Source organism: Perognathus longimembris, chromosome 28 (assembly GCF_023159225.1).
Source record: "Perognathus longimembris pacificus isolate PPM17 chromosome 28, ASM2315922v1, whole genome shotgun sequence".
NCBI classification, from domain to species: domain Eukaryota; kingdom Metazoa; phylum Chordata; class Mammalia; order Rodentia; family Heteromyidae; genus Perognathus; species Perognathus longimembris.
Window position 1 is genome coordinate 2,392,566 of NC_063188.1, and position 22,173 is coordinate 2,414,738.

A 22,173-nucleotide genomic window follows, 5' to 3' on the forward strand; every position below is an offset into this window, starting at 1 on the left:
ACAGGTCTGACTTACCTAGTACCCCACTGCTAACAGACGGCCTTGCAGGAACAGATACTCCATGACATTTTCAGGAGTAAATGGCCACTGCACTGAAACGTGTGTGTGTGTGTGTGTGTGTGTGTGTGTCTTTCTGGGGCTTGAACTCAAGGTGTTGTGACATTTGACTTTTCACTCAAGTTTGGAACAGTACTGCTTGAGCTCGAATTCCACTCTGGCTTTTTGCCAGTTAACTGGAGACAGTCTTTGGATTTCTCTACTTGGGCTGCCTTTGAGCTGGGATCCTCAGACCTCAGCCTCCTCATTAGCTAGAACTGCAAGCATGAGCCACTGGTGTTCTGCTACTTGAACTTAGAGCCCAATGTATTTTTTTTAATTTTCCATAATGACAGACTACAATAACAAGGAAAGAGATATAATAATCATTTAATTGTTTTATTTAGTGTTAAGTTCTTTCACAATTCCAAGGAAATCACAACACCATAGCATCTTGTTACAGCTTACAATTAAGATGGAAGGCATCCTGATTTGTTTCACTAAATAACAATAACTTTTAAACTGGATAAAAGCAATGAACATGTATAAAATTCTGAAGCTAATAAACTGTAGTAAAAGTTACAACATTTAAGAATACTAAGGAGATAAATGCCTTGGTCCTCCAAATAGTGCGGCTGGGATGTCTTACACTGTATTTCTAGCCCCAGCCTGCCCTTCTGTAGGGTAGTAGCCACTAATGCTCTCCAGGTTGTAAATGTCTGGGGCAACAGCAATACCTATTGCACTAGCATCTGTTTCAGGAGGTCTAGCCTGGGCTCGCTCGATCTCATCTCTCAATGCCTCCTCATACCATATGGGGAAAGAGCTGGGTTCACTCCCAATCAGACTGGACAAAAACTGCAGAAATTTCATTAGGGTGCTTTCTGCCAGGACCCTTGGTCCCCAAAGGAACTCATAACAAGGAGGAAAACTGTTGGGCACTTGCCTGTACTCTATATACTGCTCCTGCACAAATTCTTCCAGGATAAGCTTCCCAGGATTTCCATAGATGTGGTGGTAGCTATCAGGACGTACCCCTATCATACCCAGCACTTTCCAAATCTCCTCTTCTGGAACACACTTGTCATCTATGAAAATTAGGCTCAAAATAAATATCAAGAGACCTGTTTTGGGCACACCGTGGACTTCAGCTTCCATCCCATCATATGTGATACCCAGGGCAGTAACTAGATCATAGGTGTGGTTAATGGGGTCCACTTCATTCAAATCAAGACCAAAGACCAGCTGCAAGCACTCAATGGCTTCATTCAAGACCAAAGTGAAGCTTCCCTGGAAATTTTTCATGACTCTTTCCACAATTTCTGCCCTAGTAACAAGCTCCTTCGTTTGATACTTGAGGAGCAAGAAGTATACCAAATCATTCACCTTTTCATCTATTTCACTTGAGGGCGAAGACTCTGAGTCAGATGAATCTTCTTCAGTGCTTGAAGAGCGCTTTCTTCGTTTTCTAGACTTGTGTCCCACAGAACTGTGGGAATCACTTGAGGACCCAACATCATCAGAGGGAGTGGAGGAGGAGGAGGAGGAGGAAGAAGAAGAGGAGGAGGAAGAAGAGGAGGAGGAAGAGGAAGAGAGAGAGGAGCAGGAGGAGCAAGAGCAAGAAGAGGATGGGGATGAAGGGAAAGGCGAGCAAGTGGAACAAGGAGACATATCTTCCTGCAGACATGCATTAATCTGCATATGTATTAGGTTTTGTTCCTCATGTGAGGTGTGAGGGTTTTCCTCAGTCATGATGCGCCGACGCTTAGGTGTTTGGGGCATGATGGTTCTTGTCTTAGTGATGAGGAGTCACAGGCCTGGGGGAGAGAGGGAAGAGTGTGAGTGGCCTCAACTGAGAAGTTAAAGTGATATATTAAGGCTTTCCAGACAAGATTCCTGTCTTCTTGGTGGGTGGGTCCTGTAAGATTTTGAGGGAGGGGATAAACATGGCTCAGAGATGAATACTCTGGAGCTGTCAGTAGGATCTGTGATGCTGACAGCACAGGCCCTCTATGTTTCTGGGTGGGCTGTGGACACATGCAGGATGTCCATCCCACCTTTACTCCTTAACTCTCTCTGGGCCTTATCTTCTCTGTGATCTGAGGATATTGTGTGAAATCCAAATCCTAACTCCTGGTCTCTGGAACTCATGAAAGGGGCACCTAGCAGGTCTCTGGGACTATAACCTACGGAAAGAACATTGGGATGCCACTAGTACAGGAAGGATCGGCTGCACCCTAAGAGTTTCCAACTCTTCCCGTGGAGAATATAAATTCACTGTGAGTCACCAAATGTCTCCTGGAAGAACCTGAACCCTATCCTTCCCATTGGTGGACTAAGGACAAGTCTCACAACAAAGGTCAACCCTCCCAAGAGAAAAGGCAGAAAGAGGACCCCACATCTAGCTATACCTCCCAGGAATAAAAGCAAGACAGATCAAATTCAGTGTGGAACAGGTGGATAAGAGACCTGTCATTTCTCATCTTGATAAGAGGCAAGGTCTAGAATTTTCCTGATGTTGCTAAGTTGCCATCTTTAAGCCAAAGTCCTTTTTTGTGAGATAGTAGAAGAGGAGCTGAGGGAAGGCAAATCCACCTAGTGCCTAGGTTTTTCCAACAGCTGGCAGGTTGGGGCTGGGGCCCTGTATTTTTGTGAGTGTGATCCCTCCACCCTTTACATTGGCTCTTGGAAGATCGTGGACAGGAGGTCTGCTGACCTGGTATGGTCCCTTTTGCTCTTCCAACGCCTCCAATTACTTGAAGGCCTCACAGTCCTGAGATCTGAAAGAAAGCAGAAGCAGCTCATGTGGACACCCGTGAAGAAGTCACCTAGCCTTACAGATGTGGCTGTTTTCGGGGAGTCCTCTTGCATGGAATGTCCTCAAACTATTCATACTTACTCCTCATGGGGCCTTGGCCCTTTCTCTCTGCTGATCTGTACACACATCTTGAGGGCAAGGATATCAGCTCACTGACCACCACATCAACCAGTTCTCCCTCCTGTCTCATCTTGAGTTCTAACAGGACTTGTGCTCTTCCTTCTGTTAAGATGATGTCCTCTTTAGAAAACCCCATCTTATCTGAGCTCCAGAGGCAGAGGTCAGGAATTATCTGCCTGATCAAAGTGCATGGGAAGTACCATAGCAAGGCCTGGGGATGGAAGCCTCAAGGATAATCTTAACCCTTCCTATGCCCTCACCTTAACTTCAGCTTGGTCTGGACTCTCACAGTGCTTGCCAGAGGTACTACTGCTTTAAAATAATTTCCACTTTTTCTCAAACTGAGATATAGAAGTCAGGCATTACTGACATGAGCACTCTGCATGGGGCCTCCGTTTTCCTGGAGTTCAAGGTCCTCTCCAACAATAGTCACTCCCTTCCTTTTTTTCACCTGGAAGCCTGAGATGGGGAACCTATACTTCGAGGCTACAGTAACTGCCCCCACCCATCACCCTACTACCAAGGATTCTAACTGCAGAGTGTAGAAACTGTCCTATGCTAACCTCATCTTCACCCCTCAGGTGAAGTCTGTGATTCCCACTATCCTTTCAGGCTTATAGAAAGGGATGGGGGCAGCACTCAACTGACTAAAAGCTCCTTGTGTAGATCTTACATAGTGGCAGGAGTGGCTCTGGGGGGGGATATACTTCCTTTGTCTTCCTTTGGCTATCACATTAACAACTCAGAAATTCCCTAGGCTCTTCTGCCAACGCCAACAAACCTCCCAGCTGTGCTGTGACTCCCATAGTTTGCCAAAGCAGAAATATTGAAGGAAGTATGGGAAAAGTAGGGTAAGCTTGGTAACCCTCCTGACTCCATGCCGCCAGTGGTACCAGTGTGATAAAGTATGCAGTGATGGGATTTGGGTGTGCGGAATCCTATGCCTTTTGTGGGGGGGCTGCCTGTGTCCTCTTCTACTCTCATTCTGATCTTTCATAGAACCAGAACCTCTGCCTTCCAGACCTCCAAGCAAGAGTATATGTCCCAAGGATCCCTAAGGGAGAAGAGAGTAGGAGAAAGGTGGTGAAAGGTGTGCAAGAGGTAGTGGTATTTATGTGACTTGACACTTGCCAGTGGTGCCAGTGTACAGAAGAAGGCAGGGCTAGAATTTTGGAGGATCTTCAGTGTTGAGGGTGCTTTTGATTCTCGTTCTCCCCAAGTGTCATGTGACTGATCACAGAGTGTGAACTTCTGTTATTCAGACCTCCAAACAAGGTTATAACTCCCAGGGTTCTCTGAGTACAAAGGGGTAGTGGGGGTGGTCGTGATCGGCCTTGTGTGACAAGATGCCTGCTAGGGCTGCCAGGGATAAGTAGGAGGTACATCTAGATTTTGAGAGGACCCTGTACCTTGGGTGTGCTTCATCCCTCCAGTCAACTGTTACTCTGACCCTTCACAGACGACCCTGTAGCCATGTTCCTCCACAGTCATGGAACAAAGATGTGAGGTGTAGGTATTCACCAGGCCTAAGGAAAGGTGGAGGAGGGGTAAGGGTAGGGGGGGAGGGGCATCTGCCTGATTCAAGGTTCCCTAGTGGTGCTAGTATTAAAAAAACAAAGGCAAGGCAGGTGGTAGTGTAATTGTAGGTAGTTTGGACAATAAGGTCAGGATTGTGGTTTGAAACAAGTACAGGCAGGAAAGTCTGTGAGACTCTTATTTCCACTAAACTTCTTGTAAAAATCCAGAAGTGGAGGTGTGTTTAAAGTGGTAGAGCTCCAGCCTTGAGCACAAGGATACTCAAGGACAGAGTCTAGGTCCTGCATTCAATCCCCCGGATTAGCATCTTACTCCCCCCCAAAATATGTCACAGGGCTGGATTTTCAGGGTGACCTGTACCTTGGGGGTGCTTCGTTTGTTCGTCTATCCAGTGTTGGGTGTCACGACGACTGATGTCTGGTCCACAGGCTCGGAAGGCAGGTGGTAGTCGTGTGGTGACTGAACGTGCCCTGGTGTTGCCTGGTGGAATAGAAGGCAGTAATGTAATGTTGGGGTATCGATACGTGGTTGTGGGCTTCCTCCCTTCGGCTCTAGTTCCTATCTGACTCCTCAAGACCTTCCAGCCTCTTTTTCCCGACACAGACCGGAGCAAGGCATTGAGGCTGCTGTTAGTGCAGAGTGCCACTAGGTGCGCGCTGCACTCCGGGCGATCGAGCGGTGGGGAACGGCGGCGGTGGTCGCGAGACCGAACGCCATCTAGTGGTACTGAAATGAGACAAGTGCAGTGTTATTTTAGGGTACCCTCTATGTTCGGGGGGTACTTCGTCCTTTCCCATCTTTTATTCTGATCCCTTAGAAATCCCACCCATTGGCTCAGCCATTTCGGGATACAGAACTTGACCAAGTTAGCAAATCCCAGAGTCCCGTGAGGTGTGTGGAGTGGGGGAGGGGAGGGCATGCTCGTAGGGGTCCACCTAGTGGAGCAGGTATGCAAAATGAAGGAGAAGTGGAATTTTAGCTTGCTCATCTATGTTGAGAGTCCTTCATCATCCGTCCGCTCCTATCGGGACCCATCACCTACAGCCACCGCTCCCAGCAGCGTCTTCCCGCATAAAGGAGCAGCGCGGTGACGGTCCCTGTTCCTAGACATAGACGTGGGGGAGGGGCACGGCAAAGGCCGGCGGGATGGCGGTGCTCCTCAGACCTAACGCCCCCAGTGGTCACAAGTGGAATTTTAAAGCACCTTGCACATTAGGCATTTGTCCTCCCCTCCCTGTCACTCCCCCTCCCCTTCCCGCCGCCATAGTGTGACACTCACGCTGTGGGGCTTGGGGTTACCTCAGGTCGGAGTGGCGGAGGGGTGGGGGAGCGAAGGGAAAGGTGGGAATGCTGAGGTAAAACGGGAGTCAGGGCAGCAGGACAGCATTTGGGCTCTCTCTACAGATTTCGAGGCTTCTTTCCCCCTCCCCAGCTACCACTCGACGCCCCAGCAATTCTATATAGTCACGTCCCGCCATAGGTCCACACTGAGGCTCTGAGGCCCATGGTGCCCTGAGGTGGAAACTCGGAGCGAAGGTTAAAGAAAAGTATGGGATTAGCATTCCCTTGACACACCCCATTGTCACATAAATGTCACTACAGAGCGAAGGCTAAATTATTATTTGGGAATTACCAAGCGTTGAGGGGTTCCAATGGGCTCCCCGAGTACTGACGGCGTCGAGGCTCAGCGGGTCGTGTCCGTCCTCCACACACCCGGGACGCGACTGAACTAGCTCGACGCTGTGCGGCGCGGGCAGCTCGTCCGTCCGCGGTTTCCGGCGGAAGTGGGCCGCGGGCGGAGGCGGTCACGTGCCTCGCGCCCTTGTCGACGCGGATGCTCCCTTGGGGCCGGGTGGGCTCCACGGCGGCAAGCGCACGTGATTTGTGGCCTGGGTTGGGGAGCGCGGTCCGTGCACCGGCAGCTCCCCCTTGACCCCACAGGCACTCGGGGTCCCCCTGCGCCCCCGGCCCCCGACCGGCCTTGGCACCCTGACATTGCGTGGCCCGGCGGAGCGGCGGGCAGGGGGCGGCAGGGGAGACGACGGGGACGGACGCCCCCCCCCACCGAAACGGCCGAACGGGAGGCGGCCATGGCTCCCCCTCCCGCCACGCAGAGCCTCCACCCCCGCCCCCCGCCGGGCACCACACGGGGGCGGGAGGGGCCTCACACGGGCCTCGCGGGGCAGCTCACGGAGGGGGGGGCACACGGGGGAGCCCAAGGGGCAGCTCACGGGGGGGGGGCACGGCAGAGGGCACACGGGGGCCTCATAGTGGACATCATAGGCGCCTCTGAGACGTTTTCATAGGGGACCTCACGGAGAGGGGGCACACGGGAAGCCTCACAGGTGTTCTCATGGGGGCCCCAGGAGGTCCTCACATAGTTTTCACAAGGGACCTCATGGGAATTCTCACATTGAGCCTCACACAGGACTCCTAGGGACCTCCCAAGCATTCTCATAGAGAACCTCACAGGGGCCTCACAAGCGTTCTCACCTGCGGTCCTCACAGGCATTCTCATGGGATACCTCACGAACACCTCACAGGCATTCTCCCGGGCAGCCTCACAGGTGTTCTCCCAAGGGACTCATGGCAGTCCTCACAGGACGTCTGATGGGGAACTAACAGGCGTTCTCATGGGGAGCCTCACAGCAGCCACACGGGTGTTCTCATAGGGAACCCCACGGGGGGGCCTCACAGTCGTTCTCAGAGGGCACCTCACTGGAGACCTCACAGGAAACTCACAAGGGGTCTCTCCATGGACCACGTACCTGATGTCACAGTGTACTTCACAATGCCCCCCTCAGATGCCCAACTGCCTACAGCGGGGCCAATATACAGTCCAACTGTGTTGTCTGTCTGCAGCTTCCAGGGCTGAACACAGGATTAACACACCTTACGAGGTTACTAAAACAACTTTCTGTATGTGCAAGTCACTAGCACCTTCATAATTGTGGTTGGAAGCACGTAACTTGTTGGCTATCACAGGTTCCCATATGAAGAGGAAATTTTGTCAAGAGCCATCCTAACTCATGTTCCACTCATACGCCATTTATATGACACTTTTGATAGAACCTCAGGCTTCAGCCTTTACAGTTGATACTAGAATGACTGCAGACTACTGGGGCTGGGGGACGGAATGAATGCACCTCGCCTGTGACCACAGGAATCTGGAGGGCAGGGGTGGAATCCAAGAACCCAGATTGCTCTCGTGTCCTTTCATCAGTTTCTGAATCAAAGCCCTCACTACCAGTATCCTGTGTGTGGCCATGAGGCCTCTAGGGAAGTAATGGTGGTTAATGGCGGTCAAAAGGTTAGGGCCTTGATGGGACACGATTAGTATTCTTATAAGGAGTGGAGATGAAAAAAAAGGTCCGTCCCCCCCCCTCTCTCTCTCTCTCTCAAAGAGACTGAAGGAAGGCCATAGTGAAACACTAAGAAACAGTAATTTCAGGTAGAAATCATGCTACCTCCAGAAACCAATCCTGCCAGGCCTGCACTGTGGACTTGTACCCTCGGGAACTGTGAAGAAATAAACATTTGCTTCAATTACATACTGATAGCATCTTCTTACAACAATCCAAGCTGAATGACATGTAACTCAAAGGAGAAACTTTTTCTTTGATCTTACATACAAATATCTGTATTTGACTGTTAGGCCTGTGATTCATTTTGACTTACATTTTAATATGGAGAGCAATATTTATGATGATGAATTTGATGTGTCAGTTTGGTTCAGTCATCGTATTTTGTTTTATGGCCAAGACACTAGAACAGGTACTGCAGTGATTACATTTCGTAGAATTATTCACATTCAACATCAAGTGATAAAGCACATGTGTTGGGCCTTCTTTAATCAGTTAATCAGTTAAAATGGTAAAAAAAACACACACAAAAAAACCCAGATTCACGAACAACTAATTCTATCATAAGTCTTTAACAAACACATGCTGTATGGTCAAAAAGTGGTCAAACACCATGAGAGAAAACCTCAGTATTATCGGCCATTGGGAAAATGTGATCAAATCTATGAGATTGTAACTCAATTTGATTGCAATTGCTCCTGGCAAGAAAACAAAATATAAGGAGGATGTAAGAAAAGAAATCCCCACACATTAAAACAAGTGTGTGTGTATAATTTTATTATATACATTTATCAGCATGCAACTCGTACATACAAAAAGTCAGAAGTCAGTACACAAAAGATATACCAGTATGCCCATGCTTATTTTCTACTGTTCACAGTATTAAGATGTTTATTAATTTGTCTTTACAATGTTTTCTAGTTTTTAGGGTAATGACTTTCTACATCTTTTTTCATCTTTATTTTATTCCATCTTTTCAAATAATAATTTAAATTGTGATTTTATTTCAATTTCCATTTGCTAATTGCTACAATAAAACTGTAAACATAATTATCTTATATCTAGTAACATTGCTAAACTTAATTATTCTAGAAGCATTTTTAATTGATAGAAATTTCTGTATGTATTATTTTCCTTACAGACATAAAACTTTAGTTTGCCCTTTCAATGATGGATATATTTTTTTAAAAAACAACTTGTTACATGTGACAGAATATCAGAAGAAAGGTTAAAAAATTGAAAACACCCATACACTGGAATCATCAGGCTTACTTCCTACCTGCAAACATCCCTTTGACTTCTGGAAAACAAAATAATGCCTTCTCTTCCTACACTGGTAAAAGCCAAGCCTGAGTTATTACTATGGTAAGTGGGCATTGAGGATTGTAACAAGACTAAGCCACCAGGGGAGCAAGTCTGCATATTCACTGAAATTTGACAGCCTAAGGAAGTGGGTTATAGACTGGAAAAGAAAACCCAGGCAGACCTCTGTGGACCCTGGGAAAAGGGAGAGATGGGATGGAAAAGCTCCCAGGTGATCACCAAAAAGTAAGTCTTGACGACATCTGAGAGAAATTTATTTGAGGCAAATGGGATGATCACCTGTCCACAGACACTTAAATATGGTCACATGACCATGGATCCATGCAGTTGCAACATTGCATTTTAATAATTAGCTCTGGCTCCCCAAGCCATGCAGAAGTGTATCTGTGCAGGAATTTCTAGGACTCAACACAGATTTGCCGTTCTCATCCAAGAAATCCTTGCTGGAGAATAGAGAGGTCACCTAGATCTATTGTGCTATAATCTGGTCACATTTGCCCCCGTGAACATTGCTTTCTGCTCTATGCAGCATGCAAAGGGGACTTGGTCCTCTCAGGCTTATGCCCCACATTATGGGGTGAAGCTCTAGCTTATCCCCGCCACAGCCTCATAAATTCAACTCCTACAAAAGCATTTGTTTTTCCAACCCAAACTGTTTTGTATTTGCGTGGACACTCGCGCATTCTCCCTGGACTTTCCCACTTCCTCATCTCTCATTCCCTGGGTGTTTGTGTTTCAGAGAACCTCTTAATATCTCCCTGAATGACTCTGCCTCCTGGACCACACCATCCCAGGACAGGTCTGACTTACCTAGTACCCCACTGCTAACAGACAGCCTTGCAGGAGCAGATACTCCATGACATTTTCAGGAGGAAATGGCCACTGCACTGAAGTGTGTGTGTGTGTGTGTGTGTGTGTGTGTGTGTGTTCTGTGTTTCTGGGGCTTGAACTCAAGGTGTTGTGATTTTGGGGGACTCAGTTTTGGCCTTGGTGGGAGAAGGGCGACAAGAGCTCCAGAGACTCTGCCCTTCCCCCATCCCTAGGACAGTGTTGGGGCTAGCCACTCCCACCTTTCGGCCTCAACCGGAAGAGAAGACCCCGCCCCTGGGGGAGGCAGACACGTGGGTGCCACCATGAGGGGGGTTGTCCAGCCCACAAAGGAAGTTTCATGACATCACCTGATGGACACGGACTTTAGCCTATGAGTGGCCCTTTGGCCAGTCCCCCTCCTTTCCCGCCATTACCACTATACCCCCTCCCAATTAAATCCTTTGAGACTCATTCAAACATCCAACCGTCTCCCAGACATCTTTGTCCTGAGGCTCCTGACACATTATGGGGGGGCCGAGGAAGGGATTTTGGCATCCCACTTCAGCTTAGAGCAGTCCGGTAAGGACACGCCTTACTCCTTCTGCCGGTATGAGGGGTAGGGCAGAGCTTCTTCCATAGATTTGAGGTTCAGGCATTCCCCCGGGAGATAAGGGGGAAGGGGTCCTAGAGACCCCAACATTTGGGCATCTCCTCTAGAGAAGTGAGGAGAAGGGATCCATCAGGTCCCGACAGTGATCATTTGAGTTTTTCACTCAAGTGTGGCACAGTACTGCTTGAGCTCGAATTCCACTCTGGCTTTTTGCCAGTTAACTGGAGACAGTCTTTGGATTTCTCTACTTGGGCTGCCTTTGAGCTGGGATCCTCAGACCTCAGCCTCCTCATTAGCTAGAACTGCAAGCATGAGCCACTGGTGTTCTGCTACTTGAACTTAGACCCCAGTGTATTCTTTTAAATTTTCCATAATGACAGACTACAATAACAAGGAAAGAAATATACCAGTATTTAATTATTGGTTTATTTAATGTTAAGTTCTTTCACAATTCCAAGCAAATTGCAATACCATAGCATCTTGTTATAGCTTACAATTAAGATGGAAGGCATCCCGATTTGTTTTAGCAAATAGCAAAGCTTTTTTTAAACACTAGATAAAAAGCAATAAATATTTTTGTAATGTGAGTTTTCCTCTTAACTTCTGAACCTAATAAACAATAGCGTAAAAAAATCACAATATTTGACTATACTGGAAAGATAAATATTCAGGTCTTCCAAATAGAGTAGTGAGGCTGGGATATCTTACACTGTGTATTTCTAGCACCTGCCTGACCTTTATAGCAGAAGTCACTAGTAGCCTAGAACTTACAACTATCTGGAAAATCAGCATCATTTGTATGGGAAGTCTAGTCTAGGCGTGCTCTCTCTTTGTCTCTCTGTCTCTGTCTGTCTCTGTCTCTCTCTCTGTCTCTGTCTCTCTCTCTCTCTCTCTCTCTCTCTCTCTCTCTCTCTCTCTCTCTCTCTCTCTTCTCAAAGCCTCTTTATACCATATGGAGACCTGGGATCACTGCCAATGAGGCTGGCCAAAAACTCCAGACCTTAGGTTTTGCTGATTTCTACGAGGATTCTGGGGTTCCACCGGAATGCTGGAACTTTGGGTCGCAGCAGCATCAAAATCCTCTTCTGGGATGCTTGGCAACAGAGGATTGTAGCTAGAGTAGGTGGAGGGTGGAGAGAAGGGAGAGGAGGCAGCGGAAAAAGACAAAGAACTTGGGAGAGAGGGACGGAAAGGAGATTTAGGTATAGAGTAGGAGGGGGACGGTAAAGAGGAGGGACAGGTGGAAGAGGAAACCTCTTCCTCCATAGGTGTGGGATTCTGCACAGCCATTAAGCCTTGTGTCTCATTTTGGGCCTGAAGATCTTCCTCAATCATGTAGCGCCGACGCTTTGGAGCTCTGGCCATGACGACTCTGATCTGAGAGCAAGGCAAGATTTTGCTGATGGAAATTCACAAGCCTGGGAGAGAGAGAAAGAATGTGAATGGCCTGAGAATGCAGAGCTGAAATTGTACTCAGAGTGCTTCTCATGAAAGTTTGTAGGCCTCCTGTCTTCCTGATGGGCCTGTGCCTCCAGAGTGTAAGGGAGGATATGAGTATAGATCACAATGAGTCAGACTCTGGGGTTTCCAGCAGAATGTATGGGGATGAAACATAGGTCCCTAATGTTCTGTGGTGCGAGTAATGGCCATTGATAAACAAAGTGTGTGTGCATCCCATCTTAATTCTTGACAGTGCTTCACCTTCCAGTGACTATGCTCTATGGCCTGAAGACACTGTTTGAAACCAATTCCCAATCTCCTAGCCCATGGATTTCATGAAAGAGGCACTAAGCAGACCTCCAACCCTCGCTCTTCTCCTGTGTCAGGCTGCATTGTACAAGGACTACACTTGGGCCCCTAGTTGTACAGAATGGCAAAGTTGCATTCTCTTAGTTCCGTACTGCTATGAAATAGATAACCCATTTGTGCCTAGTTTGGACCCCACCTTTATCATGGCTAGGCTTGAACCCCAACCCACCCTTTCTTAGTCTGTGAAAAAGTTTCAGAACAAGGGTCTAACTCCCTGATATGGAATAAAACACCATGAGGCTAGATACTGGTGGCTAATACCTGTAATCATAGGTACTCATGGAATTGAGGTCTGAGAATTATGCTTCAAAGCCAGCCCAAGCAGAAAAGCCCATAAAACTGTTATGTCCAATTAAGTACCAGAAAACAAACAAATAAAAATCCAGAAGTAGAGCTATGGCTCAAATGGTAGGGCACTAGCCTTGAAAGGAAAAGGCAAGCAAAAGGAGGATACCTTGAGTTCAAGCGTCAGGAAGGATACAAGAAAAGGAAACAGTGGATATCCCATGTGACTACACCTGCCAACAACCAACAGAAATACGTGTGAAAATTCAGTATAGGTCAAATGGATCAGGGGTTTTCTCTGTCCTCATCTTTCCAAATGAGAGTTTCTCAAACTCTCTTGTGATGACCTGACAGCATGTCCCTTAAACTAAAGACCTTGTGCTTGAGACATTAGAACAAGAACAGAGTGATCAGCCCACCCATGTGCACAGGTTTTCCCATATATCATAAATGGGGTACATTAGGAATGGGATTTTGTGTGTGTTTGGGTGAGGGTGATTCCTCTTTCCTCACCTTGACTCCTGGCAGATCTTGGAAACCTCCTTCTGCTGACCCGACAGGGTTCCATGTACTGGTGACTCTTCTTAGTGCAAAGCTTCATGTACCTTAAATCTGGAGAAAAGTAAGGACATAGTCCATATGGATACCCAGAAGCAGAAATGATGGGGGTGCATATATTGTGACTTTGGTCAGAGTAATTTAGGGGTGAAGGCAGGGTACAGGTTCCTGTGTGATTGGAGATCAAGGTTCTGTGTTTCCTCTCCTTGAGTACTCTCCATAACAGATGAAACACGAATTCCACCCCTCTGATGTCCTGAAATGAACTTAGGAACAAGTATCCACTTCTTCACGATATGTAAACTGTCTAGGCCACTTTGTGGCAGAAAATGTCACTCTGTATGTGTTTATTATAAATAATATTAACAGTAATTGTGATGATGGTGGAATGTAAATGTACAACAGGAACTGTGTGAGATCAGAAAGTAGGACAGAGGGAATGGAAAGGATGGTGAGGCGTGAAGAGGATAGGAATTTTGTATATGAGTGTATGAAGACAACATCGAAGTGGTGACATTGTTCAGCATGCTTTGTGATTACAAATTGATAGGCTTAATTAAAACTGTTTTGTGCAAGTATGTAAAAATAAGAATTTTTAAAACTCATGAAATACGTTCTTAAGAAAGGAGGTAGAAGGGAGTGGTGAGTAGCAATATAAAGTGTAGTGTGTAAAGTTTTACATAATGTGTATTATATAGTATAAGTAATATACAAAATATAATGGAAAGTACATATGTACACATACAGGTCTTTCCATAACAACGAGGTGAGTCCAAGTGCTGTACATTTGCTGTGTAGTCTATCCTAGGTAGTAAGTAGGGGAGATTGCTTCTGGAGTATGTACCCATCCCCCACCTTGCTCCAGTCTTGTTTTGAAATGGACATGTGACTTCCTGTCCTCCACAGGAAGTCAGCTGAGTCTCACGTCACAATGGCGAGGCTCTTGTTTGATTTTGAAAAGCAGAGTGAAGAACTGCAGTTTTTTCTTAGTCACCAAGATAGTGTGCCCCTCTCTGCTGTGCAGCAGATAGCAGAACCCCTACCTTTGGTCTTCTTTCGCAATCGTGGCTGACAGCAGGCGGTTCCAGCCAAGTGAGCATCCTGTGGTGAGCTAGGCCAGGCGGAAGTCACAAGCGCCTACATCCGGTTAGGTTGTGGAGGGTGCTGCCAGCACTGATGGCAGGAGTGGCTTGTGTTTGTGAGGGAGTCTTGTATTCGGTATCTGAGTTGTGTGTGAAGATTATAGCTTTGCTGTGCGATTGGCGATTCTCCCTTTATGGTCCATACGTCAGTTTCTCCACAGAAAAGGTGTGAGAGGTTCCCGGTGAGGGAGCCGTGCTGCCGGCATTTCCACACTCCGCGCACGTTCCAGGATGGCAGGGGAATCAAGTGCAGATGCAGTGTCCCTAGAGACTCCGTCAAGTACTGACTTCCCAATATGGCTTTGCGCGGCTACTGTTCAGCACCACTCTTCCTTCCATAAGCATAAGCCCTAACCTCTTTTGGAAAAAATCCCGCAATGATGGGGACTCAGAATGTACCCTAGTGGCAAGAGTGCCTGCCTCGGATACACGAGGCCCTAGGTTCGATTCCCCAGCACCACATATACAGAAAACGGCCAGAAGGGGCGCTGTGGCTCAAGTGGCAGAGTGCTAGCCTTGAGCGGGAAGAAGCCAGGGACAGTGCTCAGGCCCTGAGTCCAAGGCCCAGGACTGGGGGACGAGGGTGGAATAAAGCCCACAGTGAGCGACTCGGTCTTCACTGTGCGTTATAGCTCACCAGAAATAATTATACAGTTGAGAGTGAATCCTGCGATCCCCTTTTTCTGGTCTTCTCAATCTTCCTTAACGTCTTTTATGTTTACTCCCAAGATTTCATAAACTACGTACCTTACAATGTGACATTTAGTCAATCACTCTTCTAGTCCATTCTTTATGGATTACTAAAGTACAACTCTACTACATTGCGCTACTTTGCACTAAGATGGCTTCACTTATGACCACTAACTCTCCAGTCCTGACGTTGCCTAAAACCTACTGAGATGTAAGGTGTTTTCTCACATTAAAAACTGAAGCAAGGCGATACGTTATTTCCTATATCATTTTGCCATCTACAACCTACACAGTCTAAATATATTCCTCAAACTCATTATCTATCCTCTATTAAGTCCACGCCAAACACCAATATTACTTCAGCATACCCTTAAATCTCCTTAAAACTTTTTCATGTTTTGTTGGTTTACAGTTTGGTCATTGTAATTTTTTTCTCCAATTTTGCTTTTGGGACAAAATCAGCAAATAAAGCACCTTAAATAAGAGGAATTCAGCCATCATATTTTTGCTCTACTGTTTAATGATATTCTACCCTACTTACTTCTTAATCTCAATGGATCAGCAAATATTTACAACTATCTCCATTAAGAGCTTATTGAATTTTGTTAGAATCCTTTCAAGGTGATTTTTGGATTTTTCTTATAGATACCATATTTTCATTTATGGTATCTTTATTGCATTGACATGGCAAAGTTCCTGATTTCGCTATAATATACTTAATATATTTTTTCTGAAGTCCTTATTTAAATATTAAATTAAATTATTAAACATTCCATATTATTATTATTTTGAAATAAAATATTGTCACCAAATGTCATATTTTTCAATATTTCTATCTTAAGTATTACATTTAAGTGAAATTGTCCGATAGTAAAGACTTTCACTCTGAGGGAGGCCTAGTGGGCTCAGAGAAAGTTCTGGCCTTAGTGAGTCGATAAGTTTTTCCAATTCTGTTAGTCAGGTCAGGAGGGGACTGGGAGTAAGGAAGTGTGGACGGTGGGATGGCAGGGTTCAAATGTAATACCAGAGCTCTTCTACTGGATTACTTAGGCATTTAAAAGTTGGTCACGGGCTGGAAGTATGACCTAGTGGTAGAGTGCTTGCCTAGCATGCATGAAGCCATGGATTCGATTCCTCAGTACCACATACACAGAAAAAGCCAGACTGGTGCTGTAGCTCAAGTAGTAGAGTACTAGTGTTGAACAAAAGAAGTTCATTGACAGTGCCTGACTCCCGAGTTCAAGCCCCAGGATTGGCAAAAACTAAACCAAAACAAACAGACAAAAACGTTGCTTGCTACCCATGATATTTTTCTCTATGCTTAGAATGGATTTAAAGTGGTACAAGGTTGCAGGTCAGAGGATAGATGCATTTCTATTTCTTTTTCAGCCAGACGCACTACTATCAATGATTTCTAAAACACAGTCCACATGATATAAATTTTCATCTATTCTTGCGACTGGTCATTCATCATACTATCCTTCACTTTAAATTCTCTAATGTATTTCTATGTAACATTTTGTTTTGTCTTATGTCTATTTGAATTTTATTTCTCAAGACTTGCCACATATATATATGATTTTGAAGGATAACCTTGATATTTGGTTTCATTTATCAACTTTATTTTGTACATTTTCTGTTTCATCAACTTTTGATATATTTTTGATTGTTTCCTACTTCATATATTCTTTTGGTAAATAGTTTTGTTCTTTTTTGAGTTTCTCACATTAAATATTTAATTTATCCAATTTAAGCGATTCTTGTTTTTTTATAAGCTCTAACAAAAGCATTCAAAACTATGGTTTTTTCTCTGAATATTGCTGTCTCTATGCATCCCATTGGTATTTATACATAATGATCTCATTGTCTTTCATACATTCTGATAGTTTATTGTTCATTTCAATTTTAAAGGAATTTGCTTAGACTTTTAGTGTTATTTTCTTAGTGTTTTGTGTGTCTGTCTATCTATCATTTTTATGTATATGTTTGGGTGCAAATGTCTGTACATATTTAATTATTATCTATTATCTAAGACACAGTGCTTTAATTGGTGGGTCTAGAAGCCATGATCCTGCTATTTTGGTAATCTATTGTCCTGGGAATATTGTCTTTTTTGGTTTCATGTATGAGCTGGAACTGAGACACACTTTTGTTCTAGGTGTTGGAAATGAGAAAGTGAACATATAAGCCAAATGGCTTTTATTTAATCATTGCAGGCAAAAACTTACAATGTGATGCCCAAATCATTGCCAGTAGTATTCCATTTATGAAAGTTTAATCATAAGGCTTCACCTAGGTAGAAGGAAATGTAGAACTAGGACTAATACCTGAATATCAAAGTATAGCAATCTGACACAATATGTATTTACATTTTATATTTTGGACAATATATTATTTAAAATTTATTTCATAATAATATTAAAATTTTTGTATATTTATATTACTAATTTTCCTCTTAACCAGCTTATTTCTGAAATAGATTATAGAAATGTACCACCATTCTTGGCCTATAGTTTAAATCTTAAATGTCCCTAAAAGACTCATATGCTAAAGGCTTGGTCACTAGCTTAGCACTAATGGGATATAGTGGAACCATTAAAAAGTGGAGTCTAGTGTAAAGAAGTTAGGTCACTGGGATGTAAATATTGAAGTAAATATTGGACACCCAAGCTAGGCTTGGGTCGTTCATGCCTGTAATCTTAGCTTCTCAGAAGATGGATATCTAAGGATCATTGTTTTAAGCCAGCCCAGGCAGGACAGTCCATGAGACTCTTCTAATAAACTACTCAGGAAAAGCTGGAAGTGCTTCTGTGGCTCAAGTGATAGAGTGCTAGCCTCAGGACCAGAAAAACAATATTGGGACCCTATACCCTTCTTGTATCTTTTTATGGTTCAAATTTCAACATCCTCTGTACGTTATGGCCCAGACAGAACTTCTGTCCACGGTATGTTATGCAGCTTTACTCAAACATACATTCTCCCTCATATTGTTCTGTCTAGCCATAGGCCCAAATCAATGCATCTGAACTCCAGTCAAAGTAAACTTTTCTTCTTTAAGTTGTTTATTTCAGATATTTTGTCACAGGGACACTATATCAATTTCATGGAGCTTTATTCTTTTTAAAAAAATCTGAATGCCTGTTTCTTTTAGTGAGATAAATTTAATTATTATACATACATTTAAGTCATATATTTTTACGTAAATTTCATTATACTTTATTACAGTATAGTTCCTTCCAAGTCACATACCACAAATCTGCATAGAGTATGATTACTTGGTTTTAGTATAGACACAGAGTTGGGCAAGAATATTTTTATAATCTTCAAAGAATAACTATTCTTTTAATGATTGAATTTCCTCATATTTTTATTCTTTTGTTTAATGGGTGTTAATATTTCTTTATTATCCTGGAATGATTCAAAATATGCCTTAGATTCCTGAAAACTTAGCCCCAATGAAAGATGGAAATATTACTCCATACTTTTATTTTCCACCTGTTCTAAACCAAACAATGCACTGTTGTAATTACTATGTTCATTTTAAATAATTTGACTAAAGTATGTATTAACACTGCATTTTATGTTAGCCTTCCCTATTGCCATATTCAGTTTTCTTCATTTGTTCCATGGAGTTAAGTAACCATCTGTTGCTAGTTTTCTATCTCAATATAAGTTGAGTCTCACTCATGTCTTTTGTACAACATATGGCTTTCCTGTGTTATAGGTCCAACAGTGCAATTAGACACATACTGTTTTACTCATCTGTTTTTCTTAAATTAGTAAAGGTAATTTTCTTTCAATTTGAAGAGCTTTCTTTCATATTTATAGAAGTTCATATACTAGTAATGAGATCTTTTTCTTTCACTCTTCCCCTCTTTCCTTGCCTCCCTCCATCGTTTTTTTTCTTCCTTTATGGGAGTTTGAACTCAGCACCTCAGACTTGAATTGTCCTGCAGCCTGTTTTTTTGCTAGTTACTTTTAGAGGTAAACGGCGGTCTCCTGGACTTTTTTTTTTTTTTTGCCTGGGACACCTTCTTTTTTCTCTTTCTTTGCTTTGCTCTTCTTCTGCTTCTTTTGTTGCTAGTTTTGAACGTCTGGATTTCAGCCTCTGGCGTGGTTATGATCACAGGCATGAACAGCCAGTACTTGGTGAAATCTTTCTGTTTGGAAATTTCATGTTTTTGGTTTGATTGCTTTTATTGGTACTACATGCCAGTAATAGGGTTTTTAATTCAGGGCCTTATACTTTTGCTTATTAGCTTTTTTGCTCAAAGCTGGTGCTCTACCACTTGAGTCATACTTCCACTTCCTTTGCATCATTTTATTCTTTAAGCACTTATAGTATATAACATCAGTCTGGTGTGACCACCACTATTTCTAGTTTTAAAAGTTATTAATCTTATTAATGTTGTGTTGAATATGAGGAGTCATTTTATTCTTTTTCTTTCAGTTTCCTTTCTTTATCTCTGAGCATTGTTTTTACTAAATATGTGTTTTATACTTCATTATCTTTTATACTATTTGAGTTCATAGAGTGTGATAAAGGTCCACATTAATTCTTTGTCATATTTAGGATGCTGTGGTTATATTTATTTAAATGTCTTTGTTTCTTTATTTCTGTTTTGTGCCTCTAGCACTCTAATCATATGTATAGTGATGTGCCTAGAAGAAGCCTGCATTTCTTAGTGACTCTAGTTTCTTTAATTCTTTTGCTTTTAAGTCTTTCAGATGTCTATAAATTTATTGATGTGTCTTGCTACCATTTAATGTCATTGTTGAGAATACATAGTGAAATTGTTTATTTGATGTTTTAGTTTTTAAATGTAGAGTTCTCATTTAGTTCTTTTCATTAAGATTTTTACAAAGGCATCATCTTTACATCTTCATTTGCTTCATTTTTGGTAATAAAAGATAGCTGTTTACATTGCTCATGGTTCTGAAGAATGAGGTGATGCTAAGAGGCTCCTTGCTGTGTCTAACAGCATATCAGATGGTATCTGATGGCAAGATGGAGTGAATGTCATCATTTACTTCTTTAAACATGTTTTCCTTTAGTTCTGTGAATATACTTACAAAAGCTATGTTAAAGATTTTTTCCTATCATATTTCATAATTTTCGTGGGAAATTGGGATCTTTTAGAAAATGCAGCAAGTGTTGGTTCTGTCTCCTATTCCAGGATATCTTGCTTTTATTCGTGTGCTTTCCCTTCTTTGAATTTATTTACTGTGAAAATAATATACAGGGGTTTGGGAATGTGGCTTAGCTAGAATGCACAAAGCCCTGGGTTTGATTCCATAGAACCATATAAAGAGGAAAAGGCAGTAGTGACTGAAGACTTAAGACTGTGACTCAACAGGTAGAGTGCTAGCCTTGAGCAAAAGAAGCTCAGGGAAAGTGCTCAGGCCCTGACTCCAAGCCTGAGGACTGGCAAAAAAAAAACCTAGATGATGTAGAGAGGGGTTACAATTTCATGCATAAGACAGTGAGTACATTTCTTATCCAACTTGTTACCTCCTCCCTAATTTTTCTTCCCCCTTCTCCCCTTCCCAATTCCCTCCCCTCCAGTGGTACAGTTGGTTTACTGCGTACAGTTTTCTAAGTATTGCTGTTGTATTGGTCTGCCTTTTATCCTTTGTCTCTTCATTTTGATGTTCCCCTTCCCATCCCTAGTTCCAATAAACAACCATAAAATACCCAGGGTACCAAAATCAGTTACAGTGACATCAGGGGTAAAACCATAGGGAAGAACAACAAAAGAAAAAGGCATAATTTCACACAGTATATTGAAAATAACAACAGTGATAAACTACTTATTCCCATAACTTGGAGTTCATTTTGCTTAGCATCATCTTATGTGTTCATATTCACATAGCTATTGAGCTATTGTGATCTTCTGCCAGGACTATCCTAGATGTGTATTAATTATCACCAATGAGGGAAATCATAGAGTCTACATTTCTCTGGGTCTGGCTCACTTCGCTTAGTTTGATTTTTATGTGCTTTCTCATTGTGTTGATTTTTGTGTGCTTTCTTCTTGCCTGATTTCCTGGATCAGTTTAGGGATGTCTACCCCATATTGTGAATGCTGTAGTGGTGTTCTTCAGACAATATAGTCTTTGGCTTGTGACTGCTATGCTGTGATGACAGTGGCTTTAACATGGCTGTCTTTGATTGTTTCCCAACCACATTCTACTTTTAGGCTTTAAAAACTGTTCCATAGATTGATCTACTTTGAGATTGTTGCAGAAATAGTTTTAAGTTCAGAGTTTGGGGTTTAGCCTGACCTTTGGGAGGGCTTTTAGTTATCTGTTTCCCTGGTTATTTCTGGTAAACTAGCTGGCCTATGGTTTACTTTATTTCCTTAATGGATTTACTGTCCCTTCATAATTGCTTTTTATCACAACATTCTATTTTAAAGAGTGTTTTTAGGTTTGAAATTCTCCCACCCTGTGTATTAAATGAAGTCAGTTCATTTAGAAAAAGCTTCAGAAGTCTGTGTTCTGGCACCGTGCCTGCTCCCCACCCCATTAAAGTGACTCATGGTTATGTAGCAGGTGAAAGAACCAGTGGAATTATTTCTAAATAACACATTTGCTTTAAAGATGAAAATTCATATTTGAGTGAGGGGAGGCATGGAGTATAAATAGCCTCAGTTCTTTTGTGCTTGCTTCTCCTGGCATGGGAGCTCTTCCCTTTGAACCATGATGGGGAAAATGAAGCCTTTGTTTTCTCAGTGCATTGTAACAAAAACACACATTTTGTCCCATGAGTATGGGTTGGGTGGAAGGCAGTCTTTTGCTCCTCAACTATACTTTGTTGGAGCTTGGTATCTGAAATATGTTACTTGGAATGGGATAACAAACGTCAACATTCTTGCCCTCCAACTGGAATCTAAGGATGAGAGACCCCTCTGCTCTTGTCTACACTTACCTGCAGTGGAGCTGCCTTTACATTGTGGTGATGAGTGGATCAATGCCATGTCACCACTATTGTTAGTAAGTGTAACTTTCCTGAATATTTTTCTTTATTTTCTGTATGCCAGTAGGATCTTTCCACAGATATCAAATGGCTAT

General features: G+C 43.4%; 1 protein-coding gene across 1 annotated transcript; it reads right to left on the reverse strand.

Annotated features, from left to right (window-relative positions):
- Positions 1 to 681: 681 nt before the first annotated feature.
- Positions 682 to 3,958, reverse strand: LOC125344076 (melanoma-associated antigen 10-like). The gene is made up of 2 exons (XM_048336676.1): positions 3,756 to 3,958; positions 682 to 1,525 (listed from the first exon to the last, which is right to left on the reverse strand). The coding sequence occupies exons 1-2, from the start codon at positions 3,956 to 3,958 to the stop codon at positions 682 to 684; spliced, it is 1,047 nt and encodes a 348-aa protein (XP_048192633.1).
- Positions 3,959 to 22,173: the final 18,215 nt, after the last annotated feature.